We start from the raw sequence: 19,023 nt of genomic DNA, 5'->3' as shown, positions 1-19,023 counted from the left end.
AATCTATTTTTCAAGATCTGAAGAGCAGCTCTACCACAGTGGTGTTAAGTTCCTATACTAGTGAGCAAATTTATAAATCCATCCAAAATTAGGACATCAATGGAAACTGCATCAAGACTAATAAAACTCATTTCATATAGGAACCTCACAGCCAGTGGCAACTTCTATTCACCAGCTAGGATTATATTAGATCCATGTACCCAGAGAGGAAAGGTGGGTGTCAAGTAATTCATCTCCAATACAGTGCTTAAAAATCAATGTCACAAGTGTTCAGACAGAAAAATTACAATAATAAAGCTTTGTAAAAAGCCTTTATTGTAGTTAACACTGAAACATTATGAATCCCAGGAACATTCAGCAAATCAGCTCTATGTCAAAGGTACCTGATGCAAGACTGGGGCTGACAATTCATTTTGACTCAAAGTGATACAAGGGAAAATTGAGTCACAGGCTGTAAATAAGAGGTCAATTGCAAAGGTTACCAGTGTAAAAATATGAATTGTGGTTGTGCACTGGTCCAATAGTGAATTAATAAAACAAAGAACAGGATAAATAAACCCCAACTGATTGGCAGAGGGGAATGAGCAATAGTCTTGTCAATTGCACCCCACCCAGTCTTCAGCTGTGCTGCTCTCCAAAACTGTGGTTTAATCTTTCTTGGAACAAAATGGTTCTGGAGAGTTGAAAGAACAGAGCAAGACACGACAGGAGGCAAAATAACATCCCCTTGTGTCTCAGCAACAGTGAACCAGCACAAGATCTTCACCACCAGACCCGTGGAAAGGTGGGTGCACACGAGGGAAACAGCACCAGTACCAAACAGATGATGCTCCTTCCCACCACACCCCCTCCCGAAGCCACATTTCCAGTTATTTTTTTGAGATGTAGCTTCTGATTTGGAACTAAAAGATGACACATTGGAGGAGTTTAAAAAAGGCCTTGAAAAGTGAGCAGAACTGAGCCTTACTGTTCTTGGTTTTGCTTTATTTGATTCTACTGTTCCCACATCTGTTTCTGTCAATGACATTTTAGGTAAATGGGGCAAAAGACTCCAGTAATAATCGATAGTTCTTCTTCCAAGACCTGTTGTGCTTAGATTAGAACTGAACTATGAATCACCCATCATTTTACCAATGTCCCCCTGCCCACTTCAATCCAGCAGTCAGCACAAAAGAAATCCATCAGAAAAACAAGCAAAGAAAAATCAGTTAGGTATTAACCCTTACTGATCGCTATGTCAAGGTATAAACACAGATGCACAATGGGGGAAATTGCTGATGCCCGACTAGAAGTACTGAGGCCAGCTATGAATTACTCAACCACACATCTCCATGCTGCCACTTCTCCAGCTTTGGAGGTTGAACACCATTTGGTCTTAAAAATTCCTCCTTTAATTTAATTGTTAACTAAATCAGGCAACTGGTTACTTCTGGTCCAACTAGGTGAACAATTCAAGGCTGTCCTAGCTGAAAATTACACTGCATTTGTTTTAATTTTTTTTTGATGCAGACTTCATATAGAAAATAAAATCAACTTCAGTGCTCAAAATATTCTTTGTTTCACACAAATTCCTGAGGCACAAGTCAAATGACTGTAGTGAGATGGCAACAAAACTCACCTGCCTACCAGGTGAGATACAATGGTACTATTACCTGCACCTCAGACAAACACTCTGCCAGTATGATTTGAAGATAACCAAATTCAACAATGCCTCGTGAAATTCTGCACAAAGTAACTGCGCCAATGATTCAAATTCTGAGGGTTAAAATTCAGTTATTAAGTTTCGTGGGAAAAGATACAGAGGGCAAGAATGGGTGGCTGCTCAGGACTGTCCTTAGCACAGCAGATGTTTAGTGCAGAGAGGAGCAGAAATGCAAATCCATGTCCTTTCTGAAGCACCTCAAAGCTAGTTTTTCCACTGGAGCTGGAAAATATACAATGAAAAGATTTCCAGTTCTATTGTATTTCTCGGTGACCGCCTTTGGGCTGCTCGGATTTTAAGACTAGTGGTAGAACAACAGTGTTGCAATCTTTAACCAGAGTAAAGGTAAGCAAAGCATACATCATGCACAAACCACAGGGACCTTAGAAGAAAACACATTAGATATTCACCCCCTGAACCAAATTATGGCCAATCCATCCTTATCCATTCAGAAATGACACTTAATTGTGAAAGGTCCTACAGCGCATCTTGTAAATAGCCATTCAACATTTCCATGCACCTTACAATGCTGCTCAACTTCTGCGTTCAGGACAAGTACGGATTCATTTCCCATAATCTGTCTTGAGGACAGCCAGTCTCTCTTCCTCCCACTAGACTGATCCACACTAATTTAACTGCTGAAGGTGAATTTACTGTATTGACTAGTCTGTGGGATGCATCAGTATCATGTAGGCTCAGTTTCTGAACATCTTTTCACGCCTATCCATGAAATCACTGTCCTTGGTCAAAGCCTGTAGATGATCCATTTGACGCTCTTAACTGGGGCCAGTTAGCAATATTAAGAATTGGTGCCAAGGTAGTATAATATTAAGAAACAGCTGCGTGCAGTACTTGAGAGTGAGGCCAACTCTAATAAACTTAAACTGCTGCTACTTACTCAAGACAAGCTAAAGATTCCTGCAGTGATTGCCAGCTGCTGTTTAATACCGTGCTTCAGTTTTTTTAAATAAAGATACAGATCGCAATACACTTCCTAAACAGCAATGCAAGACAGGCGGCTTTTTTTTTAAATACAGCAGTTTTCAACAATGGGAACTTGGTTTTTATTTAAAATAAAATATTTTGCTGCCTTACTATGGGTATGGTTGCATTTCTAGTAGTTGGCAGAGACAAATCAAGCAATATCTTATTGGGCATTACATCAGCTGCCAGTTTCATTCCAGAACAGCAATCTCACATCTGCTATTACTACTTAAATGATTGTACATTTCTTTCCACTAGCCCCTCTTCCCCCTCCCCCCCCCCACCATAAACAGAAAAAAAAACTACTGAAAATTCTGATTGTAGGCAAGTCTGAAACATTATGCTGCAGAATCACTTTGACCTTCGGTCTCTCCCACCATGTCCACACCCATATTCACAAAAGGCACAAATGTAAAATTGCTTGCTCTAAGATTTGGGGGCTAGGAAATTTTTGGTGCACACTGCATAAACTTTTGTGAATACAGGCTCCTCTCCCACCCGTCACCAACATCCCTCCCACCCCCTCCACTGGCTAGTTGTCGTGAGCTGTCAAATGTCACCTAGTGTAGACTGACCAAAGGGGTATGGCGTCTGATTGTTTAAATATGTGCTTTCCAGTGCTGCACTTCACAATGTTGATACAGCCAGGTAACCCACACTTTGCCTGGCCTTTCCAAAAACCATCCAATTAGATAGAAAGTGAACCAAGTTTTGTTAAAAAGAATGGGGGGGATGGGTTGTGGAAGAAGGGGAGGGAGGGAGGGAGGGAGGGAAAGAAAAATCATTCATCATCGAAGTTCTGCTGGAGAAGGAAGTTTGCAGCGAGATTTTCATTCTTCTCACAGGCAAAGTAGGCCTGAATGACAAGTCCCTCAGGGAAACCCAGCGCCTTTAACTGAAACAAAAAAGATTAACGAGTTATTCATCTTTTCCCCCAGAAACACATCCAAATTTAAACAAAAAATTCCTGCCAGAATGAGTGCAAAACGAGCTGTACATATGAACAACATTGCATACCACATCTGCTGCATGCGCTTCTCAAATAGAGGTGGTACTGAACAGAATCACACTGCAAGGAGAAATAACATGACAGATCACTCTGTCAAGGGGGAAGAGGTCACGGAGGGTGAAGCAACAAATGAATACTTGTTTCAGAGATATTACTGGATGGCCAAGAGTCCATTATCTAGCGATAGGTTACAGCTTTGTGCCTACTTGGAGGCCTCACAAACCCAATTCTGCAAATAGAGGACAAGCAACAACTCTATGCTGAAATCTGCCTTAGAGGAAAACAAACTGACAGTATAGCTATCCAAATTAATCACAGTAATCAGGTGTTTATTTTGGGGGGGGGGGGGGGGGGGGGGCGGGGCAGAAGAAGGTAAGTTCTAAAAAGGACTATAACAAGTTATTTCACTTTGTCCCGAAAAGTAAAACCAGTGGGCATGGTCTGCACTTGGGTAAAATGTTAAACTAATCTCTGCAGACAATATCCCACAGAATGTGTTGTCAATCTATAGAATACACTAAAGGAAATAGTGGCAATTGGAACTATTTATTCAAATACAAATGACTTGCATTCATAAAGTGCATCCAACATAGTGAAATGTCTCAGTGTTTCAGAGAACCACAACCAAATATTAAAAGTTCAACCCAAAAGGAAGAAATTCAATTGATTAAAAGCTTAGGCAATGAGGTACACGTTAGAGTGACTTAAAAGGGGCAAAGCATTGTAGATGCTTAAAGCAAATTCCAGAGGTTAAAGGCTGGAAAGCTCAGGGCATGATTCCCAATGCCAATGTAAAAGTAGTTGGGGGTGGACAAGTTGTCAGAAGAGTATAAAAAAGATGAACTCAGTGGAATTTGAACATGAAAATCTTAAGGAGTTTGTATGTTCTCCCCGTATCTGCATGAGTTTCCTCCGGGTGCTCCGGTTTCCTCCCACATTCCAAAGACGTACAGGTCAGGAAGTTGTGGGCATGCTGTGTTGGCGCCAGAAACGTGGCGACACTTGCGGGCTGCCCCCATAACACTCTACCCAAAAAGATGCATTTCACTGTGTGTTTCAATGTACATGTGACTAATAAAGATATCTTATCTCATCTTAATAGCTATACTGTGCACCGATGCAAGTCAAGCAAGCATATTTGGATGCGAGCAGAGATTGGAATAAATTCCAAGTTTAGGAGATGGTGAAAGATAGAGGCCTGTCAGAAAATACTGGAATTTGCAAGTCTGAAGGTATCAAAATCTTGAAAGGTTTCAGCAGCTGATGATGCGCAGATGATGGAGACAAGCACAGCTGTCTGTCGCCCTAACTATCGAATCTCCTATCACTGCAGCAAGGGACACTCCAGATGGTCTGCTGTTTCCTGGGTGTCAGGGTGAAGGACGTCTCCAAGCAGTTGCAGAACATATTCAAGGGGGAAGTGTATATATTAATACCAATGACATAGGTAGAAGGGATGAGGTCCTGCAGATTGAATAGAGAGAGTTGGGCAGAAGGTTGAAAAGCAGGAGCCCAAGGGCTATAACCTCTGGATTAGTCCTGGTGCCACATGCTAGTGAGGGTAGGAATAGGAGGATAGGGTAGCTGAATGAGTGGCTGAGGAACTGATGCTTGGACTACTGAGATCTCTTCTGGGGCAGAGGTGACCTGTACAAGAGGGACATGTTGCACCTGAACAGGATGGCAGGGGGGGAACCCAAAGCAGTAGTGTGGCAGATGAGAAAGTTGAGGCAAATATAGAAGTTAAAGCAAGCAAGTTCAGTAGGCAGGACAGGTCTGGCATAGTAAACTGCATTTATTTTAATACAAGAAGCCTGACAGGTAAGGCAGGTGAACAGGGCATGGATTGGTACATCAGACTGGGATATTATAACTATTCCAGAAACACGGTTGAGGGACAGGCGGGGGTGCAGATGCTACAGATGTGATAGAGGTGGAGGTAAGTGGGGGAGTTGCATTTTTGATTAGGGAGAACATCACAGTAATACTTAGAGGGGATATTACTGGGGGATTGTCCAGTGAGGCTATATGGGTGGAACTCTGAAATAACTGGGTCTCCTAACAGTCAGCAGGATTTAGAGGAACCAATATGTTTGGCAAGTTAAATCAGGGCAGGACATGCACAGGAAATGGCAGGGCCATGGAGAGTATTGTAGAAAAGAGAGAAGGGTACAAGTACATAGTTCCCTGAAAGTGGTGAAAGTGGCATTTGGCACACTTGCCTTCATCAGTCAGGGTACTGAGTACGAGAGTTGGGACATCATGTTACAGCTGTGACCGTACATGGAGTACTGTGTGCAGTTCTGGTCACGCTGCTGTAGGAAGGATGTCATTGAGCTGGAAAGGATGCAGAAAAGATTCACAAGGATGCTGCCGGGTCTGGAGGGCTTGAGTTATAAGGTGAGACCGGATAGGCTCTTTTCTCCCTGGTACGTAGGAAGCTGAGAGGTGACCTTATTAAGAGGTTTATAAAATCACGAGGGGCAGAGATGAGGTGAATTGTCACAGTCTTTTTCCAGAATGGAGGCTGGTGTGCTGCAGGGGTCAGTGTTGGGACCCTTGTTATTCATTATTTATATAAATAAGTTGGATGCAAATGCACAAGGCTTGATCAGTAAGTTTGCAGATGGCACAAATTAGGAGTTGTTGATAATGAAGGTTATCATAGATCACAGGGGGATCTTGATCAGTTGGGGAAGCGGGTCAAGGAGAGGTAAATGGATTTCAATACACACAAGTGTGAGGTGATGCATTTTGGAAAGTCAAACCAGCGTAGGACTTGTACTGTGAATGATAGGGCACTAGGGAGTGTAATGGAACAGAGGGACCTAACAGTACAAGTGCATAGTTTGTTGAAAACAGCATCATAGGTAGATGATGGTGAAGAAGGCATTTAGCATGCTAGCCTTCATCAATCAGGGTATTAAGTATAGATGTTCGGGCATTACACTGCAGTTCTACAAGTCATTGGTGAGGCTGTACTTGCAGTATAGTTTTGGTCACCCTGTTATAGGAAAGACGTGGTTAAACTGGAAAGAGTGCAGAGAAGATTTACGAGGATGTTGCCAGGGTGAGAGGGCCTGAGTTACAGGGAGAAGTTGGCCAGGCCAGGTCTTTATTCCTTAGGACGTAGGAGAATGAGGGGTGACCTTATAGAAGTGTTTAAAATTATGAGATGCATAGATAAGATGGATGATAGCAGCCTTTTCCTCAGGGTAGTGGAGTCCAAAGCCAGGGGGCATTAATTTAGGGTGAGAGGGGAAAGATTTAAAAGGGACCTGAAGGGCAACTTCAACACAGAGGGCAGTGAGTTTATGGAATGAGCTGCCAGAGGAAGTGGCTGAGGCAGGTACAACAGTACTACTTAAGAAGCACTTGGATAGGTACATGGTGGGGTGGGGCTTAGAGGGATATTGGTCAAACACAGGAAATTGAGACTAACTGGGTGGGCACCATGGTTGGCATGGACTGGTTGGGCCGAAGGGCCTGTATCTGTGCTGTATTGTTGTATGACTGTAGGGGGCATTGATTTAAGGTGATAGGGGAAAGATTTAAAGGGGGCCTGAAGGGCAAATTCTTTTAAAAAAAAACATAGAGGGTTGTGGGTATGTGGAACAAGCACTTAGATACTTGGAAAGATTTAGAGGGATATGGGCCAAACGCAGGCAAATGGGACTAGCTCAGGTAGGTACCTTGGTCAGCATGGACAAGTTGGGCCAAAAGGCCTGTTTCTGTGCTGTACAGCTCTATGACTCCATGATGAGCCACGACAGATGAAATATATTAGAGGCTGAGGTAGGTAATGAGAAGTGCAGAAGTTTTGAAGTCTTGCTGAGAGTCAAACAGCGTGACATGGTATTGGAGAGAAATTCATTTATTTAAAAAATATTTGGAGACAGCACGTGAATAATCCGGCAAATGGGAGTATAATGTGGGGAAAATGCTAGTCCATTTTGGCAGAAAATGAGACCACATCTGGAGTACTGTGTAAAGTAATGGTCTCCTTATTTACAGAAGAATGTTAATGTGTTGTAAATAGTTCAGTGAAGGTTTGCTGGTCCAATAGCTGATACGAGGAGGTTTTTTTTGAGAAAACGTTGGATTGGCATAATTTATATCTGGAGTTTAGAGAATGAGACATGACTCAATTGAAACACACAATATTTCGAGAGCTCAAGGCAGGGTTGATGTAGAGAGGATGATTTCAGTCGTGAGAGATTCTAGAACTAAGGATCACTGTTTAAAAATAAGGGACTGCACATTTAAGATAGACGAGGCAAAATTTTCTCCAAGGGTCACAAGGCTGTGGAACTCTTCCTCACAGGATGATGGAAGTTGGATCCTTAAACACTTTAAGATAGAGACAGAGGCAGGCTCAATAAGTAGGTGGGTGAAAGTTTGCTGTGGGTTGGCAGGAATTAGGAGTTGCAGTTACAATCAGATCAGCCATGATCTAAATGGCAAAGGCTTCCAGGGCTGAGTAGCTTGTGGTGTGTAGCAAGTTTAGGATGTTTAGAACAACCATTTTGGTCTCAATTCCCAAATTCTCACATTGGGGTTTTCCTTGTATACTTTCTGGGGTTTTTTTTTGTAGAGTTTGATTGCCACAATATGTTGACTAAATTACTGTTGCATCACATCTGTCAGAAGGTTATAGATGAAGATGGGCACATTCCTTTAGGCCAAAAACTATATTCCTAACAATCCAGTGAGCTCTGCTCATTAACTTTCCACCAGGGAACCACTGAAGGCAAGTAAAGGATTGTTTGTGTAGGTGAGTGACAAGACAAAGTGACTTGTCATAATTTGTTAATTCCTGATTGTTGTAATAATATTTATTTTTTATATTACAGGAGTGGGAGGAAAAGTGGTAGAAATATTTTATTCAAACTATAAAAGGCAATGCAGTTATAATCCTTTCTAGTATTACAGTAACCATTTTGGGGTTCAAGGCAACAACGGCTCCCTTTTGGTATAAAATCAATACAATCTTTAAGTGTATGTAGATGTGCTTTCAAACTAGTCTTCATTTCTTACAAACTTTGACCCGAAGAACTTTAACGCTCTCCCCCCACAGATGCTGCCTGATCGGTTCAGGGATTGTAACATTGTTTTTATTCTTCAATGTTTACATTCTCAAAAAAACCCGAGTATTTGAAAATGGGAACAGTGTGAGATGGACAGGAAAGTCAATTTACTGAGAAAACAAAATTTAAAAAGCAAACAGAAACCTCAACCATTCCCAATAAAAGCAGGATTTTTATCCCAGAAAAATGCACTGAGGAAGTTTGCTTATGAATTATGTGCATAAAATCAATCATAACCACTAACAGCAGTGTGGTCACCAGGCTTACTGGGAATTATCCATTCATCTTCACTCTGGGTGGCCAGTGTTGTCACTATAAGCATCCAAATTGCGTCTCAAGTTGCCCTACTCTTACCTCCCTTTCTTTCTCTTAGATGACAGGAGATTGAGAAATCAGTGGAGTCCATAACCCAGTAGGATATTAATTTAGTTATCATCTTTCTTTACTTAAGTACACTCTCATCCTGCCAAATCTTTACCCTGCACTCCCATGTGGGAAATAACCTGGTCACCATTTACCACCTGTGCTAGACTGAAATTGAAAGTTGTAGTTTTGTATCCAAGTGTGATTAAGCTCTATTTCAAACCACTATTTTGTACATGTGAGATAAATATCGCTGCAGGCAACACATGACAAGGATAATGATGGATTTAAAACATTTCCAGGATGAAGAATTGCTGGAAGTCTACCACTTGCTGCTCATGCCTGGTGACCCTTCAGAATGTAGGAATAGTCCCTTCAGCCTGCTCTGCCACTGAATATGATCACAGCTCTTACCTTACTTCAATCACACATCCCTGCACTAACCACATATTCTCAATTTCCTTAATATACAAATATCTAATTATGTCTTCATATCCCGAGTACAAAATTCCTAAGATTAATCACACTCAAGTTCAAAAGGGCCAACCCCTTATTTTGAGACTGACTCCCAAATACCTCAGCCAGAAGAAATATCATCCCCACATGCAACCAGTCAAGCCCCATAAGAATTCTGTATATTTCCAATAAGATTATTTCTCAATATTCTAAATTCTCATAGGGGCCCAGCATGCTTAATCTCTCAGCAAGGTTGAGAGATCTAAAGGGCACTTGAGGAAGAATTTTTCCACCTAGTTGGTGACTGAAGTCTGGAATACACTGCCCAAGCAATTGGTGGAGGAAGGTATTCTCTGAACATTTAGGTTCTTAATATGACCACCTGCAATGCCGTGACATAGATGGCTCTGAACAAGTGCTGGAAAATGCCATTGGTACAGATAGTACTTGATGGCCGACACGGACATGTTGGGCTGAAGGGCCTGTATCCATGCTTTATGACAATGACCTAATTTTTCTTATTATATTTCATTTGCCATGTACTTGTTCATTCACTTAGCTCATCTACATTCCCTTGAAGCTTCTGAGCATCCATTTCAACTCTCACTGCCACTTAGCTGCATTGGATATATTACACTTGGTCCCCTCATCCAAACTAATGTACATTGTGAAGAGTACAACACTGATACGCTGACAGAGGATTGGTATTATCCCTAATCCTACATCCTAGTTTTGCTTCATAACCTCTTTTATGGCATTTTATTGAAGGCTTTCTGAACATCCACATTCACTAGTTTCCCCAACTATACTGCCCTTTTTACCAATTCAAAAAACAGATTTGTCAAATGTGATTTTTCTTTCATAAATGTAGGTTGACTTTGCCAGTCCCAGTGTCCTATTATCACTTTCAAATTAATAGATTTAATATTAGGATAACTGGTTTTAGCTCATTTCCTTTTCTTCCCTTTGGTTTTAAAACAAAATAGTAGGGTTATATTTGCTACTTTCCAATCTATGGGAGCCATTCTCGAGTCTATGGAGTTGTGGAAAATGACAACCAGTGCACCTGTCTCCATTGCAGTCTCTTCCAAAATCTTGGATGCAGGTCATCAAATCCTGAGGTTCATGGCTTTCAGCCCCATTAATTCCTCCACAGCTATTTTTACATTTTTACCAATACCGAATTTTTTTCAGCTCCTGCATTTTCCTGGGGCTTTTGCACTTTTTTCCCCATAAAGACAAACACAAAATGTGTTTAATTTCTCTGCTATTTCCTCAGTCCCCAGAATAATTTCTCCTGCTTCAATCTGTAATGGATCCATGTTAACATCTGTTAATTTCATGCTTTAATTTGGATATAAAAACTTTTCTCCTTTTGATCCCATTGATTCTCGCTGACAATCAACATGTGCACCTCAAAGGATGTGTGCTTAACCCACTGCTCTGCTCTACTCTACACTCATGACTGTGAGGCTAGGCACAGCTCAAACAGCAGCTATAAATTCTCAGATGACACCACTGTGGGCAGAATCTCAGAAGGCAATGAAGTGGTGTACAGGAGCGAGATAGATTGGCTGGTTGAGTGGTGTTGCAACAACAACCTCACACTTGACATTGGCAAGAACGAGGAACTGATTGTGGGCTTCAGGAAGGGGAAAATCAGGAGAACACACACCAGTCCTCACTGAGGGGTCAGCAATGGAAAGGGTGAGCAACTTCAAGTTCTTGGGCATCAACATCTCAGAGGATCCATCCTGGGCCCAATACATTGATGCAATCATGAAGGCAGCACACCAGCAGCTTTATTCATGAGTTTGAGGAGATTTGGTACGTCACCAAAGACCCTTGCAAATTTCTACAGATGTACAGTGAAGAGCACTCTTGACTGGTTGCATCACCACCTGGTATGGAGGCTCCAATGTGCAAGATCGAAAGAAGCTGCAGAGGGTTGTAGACTCAGCCAGCTCCATCACAGGCACAACCATCCCCCCCCACCCACCATCGAGGACATCTTCAAGAGGCTATGCCTCAAGAACGCGGCATCTATCATTAAGGACCCTCACCATCTGGGACATGCCCTCTTCTTATTACTACCATCAAGGTACAGGAGCCTGAGGACCCACACTCAATGTTTTAAGAACAGCTTCTTCCCTTCCACCATCAGATTTCTGAACAGTCCATGAATCCATTGCACTACCTCGTTATTCCTCTTTTGCACTTTTTTAAAAGCCTTTTTGGTAACTTATAATTTTTATGTCTTACACTGCACTGCTGCTGCAAAACAATCTCACAAAATATGTCAGTGATAATAAACCCGATTCTGATTCCTTTTAATGCTTCACTAGATTCTCATATTCTTCTATTTCTAATCTATTAGAATCAATTCATTAGCTCTCTTTTGTCAAATTGATTTTCCCCCCCTAATCCTCTGCTATTGTTCTTTTTGTCAACATTGTGAGCCTTTTCCTTGGATCTATTATCATTAATTTCTCTTATATGCCACAGTTGGACCACTTTTCCTTCTGGGATTTGTGCCTAAATTCTTTAAACGTTTGTACATTGCTTGTCTACAGTTATACCTTTTAGTTTCCCCAATCTACCCTGGTAACTCTTACCTTGTCCTTTTGCAGTCTGCTTTGTTTGGAGTTAAGACCTTGGTTTCAGACTGTGTGAAATCACTTTCAATCTTTACACAAAATTCTATCATATGATCACTTTTCCCTGAAGCCGAACCACAAGATTATTAATTGGCATTTCTCATTGCACAATACTAGATCCAAAACACCTTGTCACAGTTGAGTCATTTCTGTATCTGGAGTTCTAGGAAATTTTTTCAGGCTAGGTTCTGCGATAATAAAAATCTCAGATGGACCATTTCTGGTTGAAGATGGATACAAAATGGCTCAGGCTTGTCCTTAGCAATCTCATGCTGTGCTCTGCCATAGCTAAGGAGATGATGTTTTGAAGCTTCATCCTCTTGTTATTCATTTGTCTACCACCATTCACAAATGGATGTAACAGGATGACAGAAATTCAATCTCATCCATTTTTTGTCTGTTCCATGTTACTTTTGTCATTTAACATTCACATACACAAGATGTAGCTGTACAAGCATGGCACCTTATTTTTATGTATGCCTGCTGGTGCTCTCGGGATGCCTTTCTACACGATACTGAACCAGGGTTGGTTACTTTGCCCAATTGCAAAGCAAGGTATATCCCGGGCACTGAGTTGACAAATTGTGATTGAATAGAATTTTGCGGCTGATGACCTGCAACACCTTAAGGATGCTTCGTCTGAGCTCAGATCTATTCAGAATCCACACCATTTGGCAGATTTTCTTTTCTTGAGGACATTAAAAAGAGCAGCTTGTGTATTTGATACAAATGTGGAAGCCTCCCTGAAGTTTAAGCAACCGTCTACTTTGTTCCAATTTTAGCCTTTATATGGGACTGATCTGACCATACATCTGTGGTGACCACATGGAGGAAACCAAGCTGTAAGCAACATAAGTGCACAGGACTAGGCATGAAGATTTGCATGGGTTATTTCGCTTGCTATTTCATAAAAGGACTGTGTCCTAACATAAGCATATTAGGTAGAATCTAACTTTCCAAGTCAGAATCGTAGAGCACCGAAACAGGCCCTTTGGCCCACCATGTCTATGCTGACATTATACTAACCACATTTACCAGCACCTGATCCACTTGCTTACTATGCCCTGGTGATTCAAGTGCTCATCCAGATGCTTATGAAATGTTGTGAGTATATCTGCCTCCACCACACCCTTTCTGTTGGAGAAAGGAATGAGAAAGAGGAAAACATCTTTCCAAAGACTGGAAGAGTGTTTTAAGTACATACAATTGGAATTAATGATATAATTAGAAAATTGAAGATTTCATTTTGTTTCAGTATTAAAACGTATATTCCCAATTTAAACATTATCCTCAATAAGAAAACAGTAATGTGCAACTTTAGAAAGTGTATCAGACTGCACAGGTAGCTGAGGAAAGTATGATAAAAGCATTTTCAGTGATGACTTTTCTACATTAAGAAAATATTATATTTTAGTTTAATTCACAAACATCCTCAGATTTTCTAAACTGTATTACCCTCTCTATTGCTTCCTTCTCCTGGGGTGTAACCTGGATGTAGTTAGTGTGTGGTGACCCGTGACCTTCTGCTCCTTCACTTCCAGCCTCTCCCAAAGGATCATTCAGCATCTGAACAAACTGCTCCTGGTGTTGAGTTATTTGCTGAAAGATAATCAAACACAAAATAAGGTACCAGAGGAACAGGCATAACAAGACAATGTTCCAATCTATACGCAACTCCTTAGCCTTGGAGGTTCTGTATAGGAGACAAAGTACACAATCCGAAACATTTCAAATATCCTCAGATTTTCAAAAGTGTATTACTGTATTCAAAACTGTTCAGAAGATGATCTGACACTTCTTGTACTTATCATGGTGACAATTGTTGGTACTGGGAAACAACACGAAATCTAAGCACCGAAGGTCAACATCAAACATTCCAGATCAGATACAGCATTAACAGACTTCTCTGCACTTCCCTAGCATAGTAATATCCTTCCTACCAAAACCATATGTTCATATTTACATGCGTGTTTTTAGAAGGAAACTTATTGCTAGGTGGGGCTTCTCTGGACAACATTCATTAAAAGCCAATCTAGGATGATCCACACTGGAGCAAACACTGACTAGTAAGTGGAAAAATAAACTGCTCCACTGACATTGCCAATTGATAAAAAAAAATCAATGACCCACAACTTCTACTCAGTTACCTTAATCAAGGCTGGACAAGCATTTTGTACACATTGTGGGCAGGTAATTGAGAGAAACTCAAGCTGGTGCTTTGTTTAGAGAGACCAATAAAGTTTAAGGTCAGTCTTTGCAGAAAGATTACACAACCCATTAACTTTTGAGCCTTCCGTCAAAGGGCCTCAACCAATATTTGGAAAAGTTGTCAAAAACAACTTCATGTCTTTTGACAACAAAAACTCAAAGAAAACTCAGGAAAAATGATTTTCTCTACTGACGAAAGTATTTCAATATTGATAGCAGAATATGTGGCCATTTTTCAGTCCAAGGTCATCAATCTGTGATCTTGAAACAAGCATTAGAGAAAGCTTGAAAAGCAAAAAAAAAACTGCAAATGCTGTTAATCCAAAGTAGTAAATGTTGGAACCCTTGATGCCAGGCAGCACCTACCTGTGGAGGGAGAAACCGAGTTAACACAAGAAAATAGGAGCAGGAGTAAGCCATCAGCCCTTCAAGCCTGCCCTGCCATTTAATATATTCATGGCTAATCTAAACTGGCCTCAATTTGGCTAATCTAAACTGGCCTCAACTCGTCTTCTGTGCCATTTCCCTACATCTCCCTATTCCTTGACCTATCAAATATTCATCCACCTCCACTTTAAATACTTCTAATGATCCAGCTTCCACCACCTGCTGGGGCAGAAAATTCCAGAGATTTACCAAATACCTGAGTTTTAAATGACATTCATTATCTTGTAGTTATAGCCCCTTGTTCAAGACTCTCCCATTAGTGAAAAAGCCCAACATCTACCTTGCCATGATTCCACCCCCCACCCCCAAGGATCCTACATGTTTGAATAAGGTCCCCCTCAATCTTCCAAACACCAAGGAATACAAGCCCAAACTATTTAGTCTCTCTTGATAGGACAACCCTCTCATCCCTGTAATTAGCCTCGTGAATCTCTTTTGTACTCTCTCCAATGTTGCTGTATCTTTAAGGTAAGGGGACCAAAACCAGGCGAAGTATTCCAAGCGAGGCCTTAACAATTCCCAGTTCAATTGCGTAAAATCTATTTTAAAATTCCAACTGCTTTGCAACGAAGGCCCAAATTCCAGTTGCCTAAACTACTGCTTGGACCTGCCTGCTAGCTTTTTTGTAATTCATGCACTTGGAACACCTGGATCCCTCTGTACTTCATTCATGTACAGTGTCGCTCCATTTGAATAATCAGACTTCTTTGATTTCTCTTACTGAAGTGCATGACCTCACACTTCCACAAGTTAAACTATTTGCAGCCTTTTGCCCATTCAATCTAATATCCCATTGCAGGATCACAACATCCTTACCACTTATCTCCTTATCAGCAGCAAACTTGGAAACCTCACATACAGTTCGTTCCTACAGGTTGTTAGTGTAAATAGTGAACAATTCTGAAGCAAGAACTGATCCCTGTTATACACCACTAGTTACCTCCTTCCAATCTGAAAAGGACCCATTTATTCCAACTCTGTTTTCTATGAGACAGCCAATTTTCAATCCTTTCTAACACATTTCCTCTGATACCATGGGCTTTTAATTTATGCACCTGTCTCCCATGTCAAATGCCTTTTGGATATCTAAATACATAACACCTGCAGGTTCCCCTCACTCAACTCTCCCTCATATCCTCAGAATTTGAGGAAAATTTGTCAAACATAATTTATCTTTCATTAAACCATGTTGACTAGGTTTAGTTATATCCACCTTTCCTAACTAATTAGCCATTTCCTCTTTGATTATTGATTCTAGCATTTTGCCAATCATAGCTGTTAAACTAACTGGCCTGCAGTTCCCCACCGTCTGCCTTTCTCCTTTTCTGAACAATGTGGTCACATTGGCCGTTTCCTAATCATCTGGTACTCTCCTGGAATTTAGCAAGTTCAACCGACTTCAACCAATGGGTCCACCATCTCTGCAGCCACTTTGAAATCTTAACATGCAGTCCATCAGGTCCTGGCGATTTGTCAACCTTCAGCCCCGAATTTCTCCAATACTTTATCCCTTGTAATTGAGATTTTTATAAGTTCTACCATGTTATTTGAAATTAGCATGTCTGTTATTTTAGGAATATTAGCAATGCCTTCCACAGTGAAGATTGATGCAAAAAATGTATTCAACATTATCTGCCATTCCTTTGTTTGCTTTTTATTAATTCACCAACCTCGTTTTCTAGAGGTCTCACATTTACCTTAGCCATCCTTTTCATATTTAGAACGATAGAAACTTGCATTTATATATAAAAACAGACACACTATATTAATACGGGACCAGTACAAACCAGGCAGTCTATACCTGGGCAGGACTGGGATCAATGTCCTGGAGGGACGGTTTGCTAGTGCTGTTGGGGAGGGTTTGAACTTGTATGGCCGGGGGGGGGGGGGGGGTGGTGGAGGGTGGTGGAATCCATGCAGAAAGGCAGAGGGAAGCAAAACTGAGACCAGAGTAAAAGTTAGAAAAGAGAAAGGTAAGAGGGAGTACAAAAAAGTCAAACACAAAGGTTACTAGATTCTAAAAGGACAATGAGTGCAAGAGCCGTATTATCTGAAACAAGGTCAGTGAACTTGTTACACAAATCAGTACAAAGGGGTATGATTTAGTGGCCATTACAGAAATGTGGTTGCAAAGTGGAGATGAGTGGGAATTAAATATCCAAAGGTATCAGGTAATACGGAAGGATAGGCAGGAAGGTAAGGGAGGTGGGGTAGCGCTCTTAATTAAGGAGGAGAGCAGGGCAATAGTGAGAGACGATATAAGATCTAGAGAGCAGAATGTTGAGGCCATCTGAGTAGAGATTAGAAATAGTAAAGGAAAAAAGATCACTAGTGGGAGTTGTCTATAGGCCACTGAATAATAACATTACAGTGACACAGGCAATAAGCCGAGAAATATTTGATTCATGCAAGAATGGAATGGCAGTTGTCATGGGGGACTTTAACTTCCACATAGATTGGGCAAGTCAAGTTGGTTGAGGCAGTCTTGAGGAAGACTTCATAGAATACATCTGTGATAGCTTTCTTGAACAGCATGTTAGTGAACCTACAAGGGAATATGCTATCTTAGATCTGGTCCTGTGCAATGAGACAGGTAAAATTAATGATCTTGTAGTTTGGGACCCTTTGGAAAGAGTGATCATAGTCTGACTGAATTTCTCATACAAGTGGAAGGTCCAATAGTTTGATCTAAAACCAGTGTATTATGCCTAAACAAGGGAGACTACGATGGGTTGAGAGAGGAGTTGGCTAGCATAGACTGGAAACATAAGCTATATGGTGGGACACTTGAGGAACAGTGGAAGACTTTCAATGAGATTTTTCATGGCACTCAACGAAAGTATATTCCAGTTAAAAGCAAGGAGAGGAAGGGTGGGGAGAGCCAGCCTTAGGTAACTAAGGAAATAATAGAAAGCATCAAGCTAAAAGCTCATGCATACAAAGTCGCCAAGAGTAGTGGGAAACTGGAAGACTGGGAAAACTTTAAAAAGCAACAAAGAACCACGAAGCAAACAATAAGGAAAGGGAAGATAGATTATGAAAGTAAACTAGCACAAAATATAAAAACAGATAGTAAAAGTTTTTATAATTATATAAAGCAGAAAGGGGTAGCTAAAGTGAACGTAGGTCCCTTGGAAGATGAGAAGGGGGAATTAACATTGGGCAGTGTGGAAATGGCCGAGGCCTTGAACGACTATTTCATGTCAGTCTTCACGGTGGAGGACACATCTAACATGCCAAAGAGAGATGCTATGGATGCGATGGGAGGTGAGGACCATGATACAATCACTGTCACTAAAGAGGTAGTGATGAGCAAACTAGTGAGCCTAAAGGTAGATAAGTCCCCGGTCCTGATGGGATACATCCCAGGGTACTGAAAGAAATGGCAGAAGTTATAGTAGAAGCTTTTGTGATAATTTACCAAAATTCTCTGGAACCTTGGCCCATCCCAGCGGATTGGAAGACAGTCATGCCAGTATTTTTAAAAAAAGGATGCGAGCAAAAGGCAGGTAACTATAGGCCAGTTAGCTTAACGTCTGTAGTCGGGAAAATGCTTGAAGCTATCATTAAGGAAGAAATAGCGAGACATCTGCATAGAATTGGTTCCATCAGGCAGACATAGCATGGATTCAGGAAGGGCAGGTCCTGTTTGACAAAATTACTGGAGTTATTTTGAGGATATAATGAGCGCAGTGAACAGAGGGGAACAGGTGGATGTTGTGTACTTGGATTTCCAGAAGGCATTCGATAAGGTGTCACATAAAAGACATCCATAAGGATGCATTGAGTTGGGGGGAATGTATCAGCATGGATAGAGGATTGGTTAACCAATAGAAGGCAGAGAGTTGGGATAAATGGGTGTTTCTCAAGTTGGCAATCAGTGGTGAGTGGGGTGCCACAGGGGTCAGTGCTGGGCCTGCAACTGTTCATGATATACATTAACGATTTGGAGGAGGAGACCGAGTGTAGCGTATCCAAGTTTGCTGATGACACTAAATTGAGTGAAAAAGTAAATCGTCCAGAGGACGGAGAGTCTGCAAAGAGATATAGATAGGTTCAGTGAGTGGGCAAGGGTCTGGCGGATGGAGTACAATATTAGTAAATGCGAGG

At 41.2% G+C, this 19,023-nt stretch overlaps 1 protein-coding gene across 1 annotated transcript in view; it reads right to left on the bottom strand.

Annotated features, from left to right (window-relative positions):
• Positions 1-294: 294 nt before the first annotated feature.
• LOC127582552 (UV excision repair protein RAD23 homolog B-like) overlaps positions 295-19,023 on the bottom strand; it is a 53,480-nt gene continuing 34,751 nt past the window's right edge. Inside the window, exons 9-10 of the mRNA XM_052037905.1 lie at positions 13,714-13,857; positions 295-3,581 (exon numbers count right to left, since the gene is read on the bottom strand). Of these exons, the coding sequence (XP_051893865.1) occupies positions 3,468-3,581; positions 13,714-13,857 (258 nt within the window). The 3' untranslated portion in view covers positions 295-3,467. The remainder of the gene's footprint in view (positions 3,582-13,713; positions 13,858-19,023) is intronic.

This window comes from Pristis pectinata, chromosome 24 (genome assembly GCF_009764475.1).
Source record: "Pristis pectinata isolate sPriPec2 chromosome 24, sPriPec2.1.pri, whole genome shotgun sequence".
Taxonomy (NCBI): Eukaryota; Metazoa; Chordata; class Chondrichthyes; order Rhinopristiformes; family Pristidae; genus Pristis; species Pristis pectinata.
The sequence above is the reverse complement of the archived record's forward strand: the minus strand, read 5'-3'. Positions and strand labels throughout refer to the sequence as shown.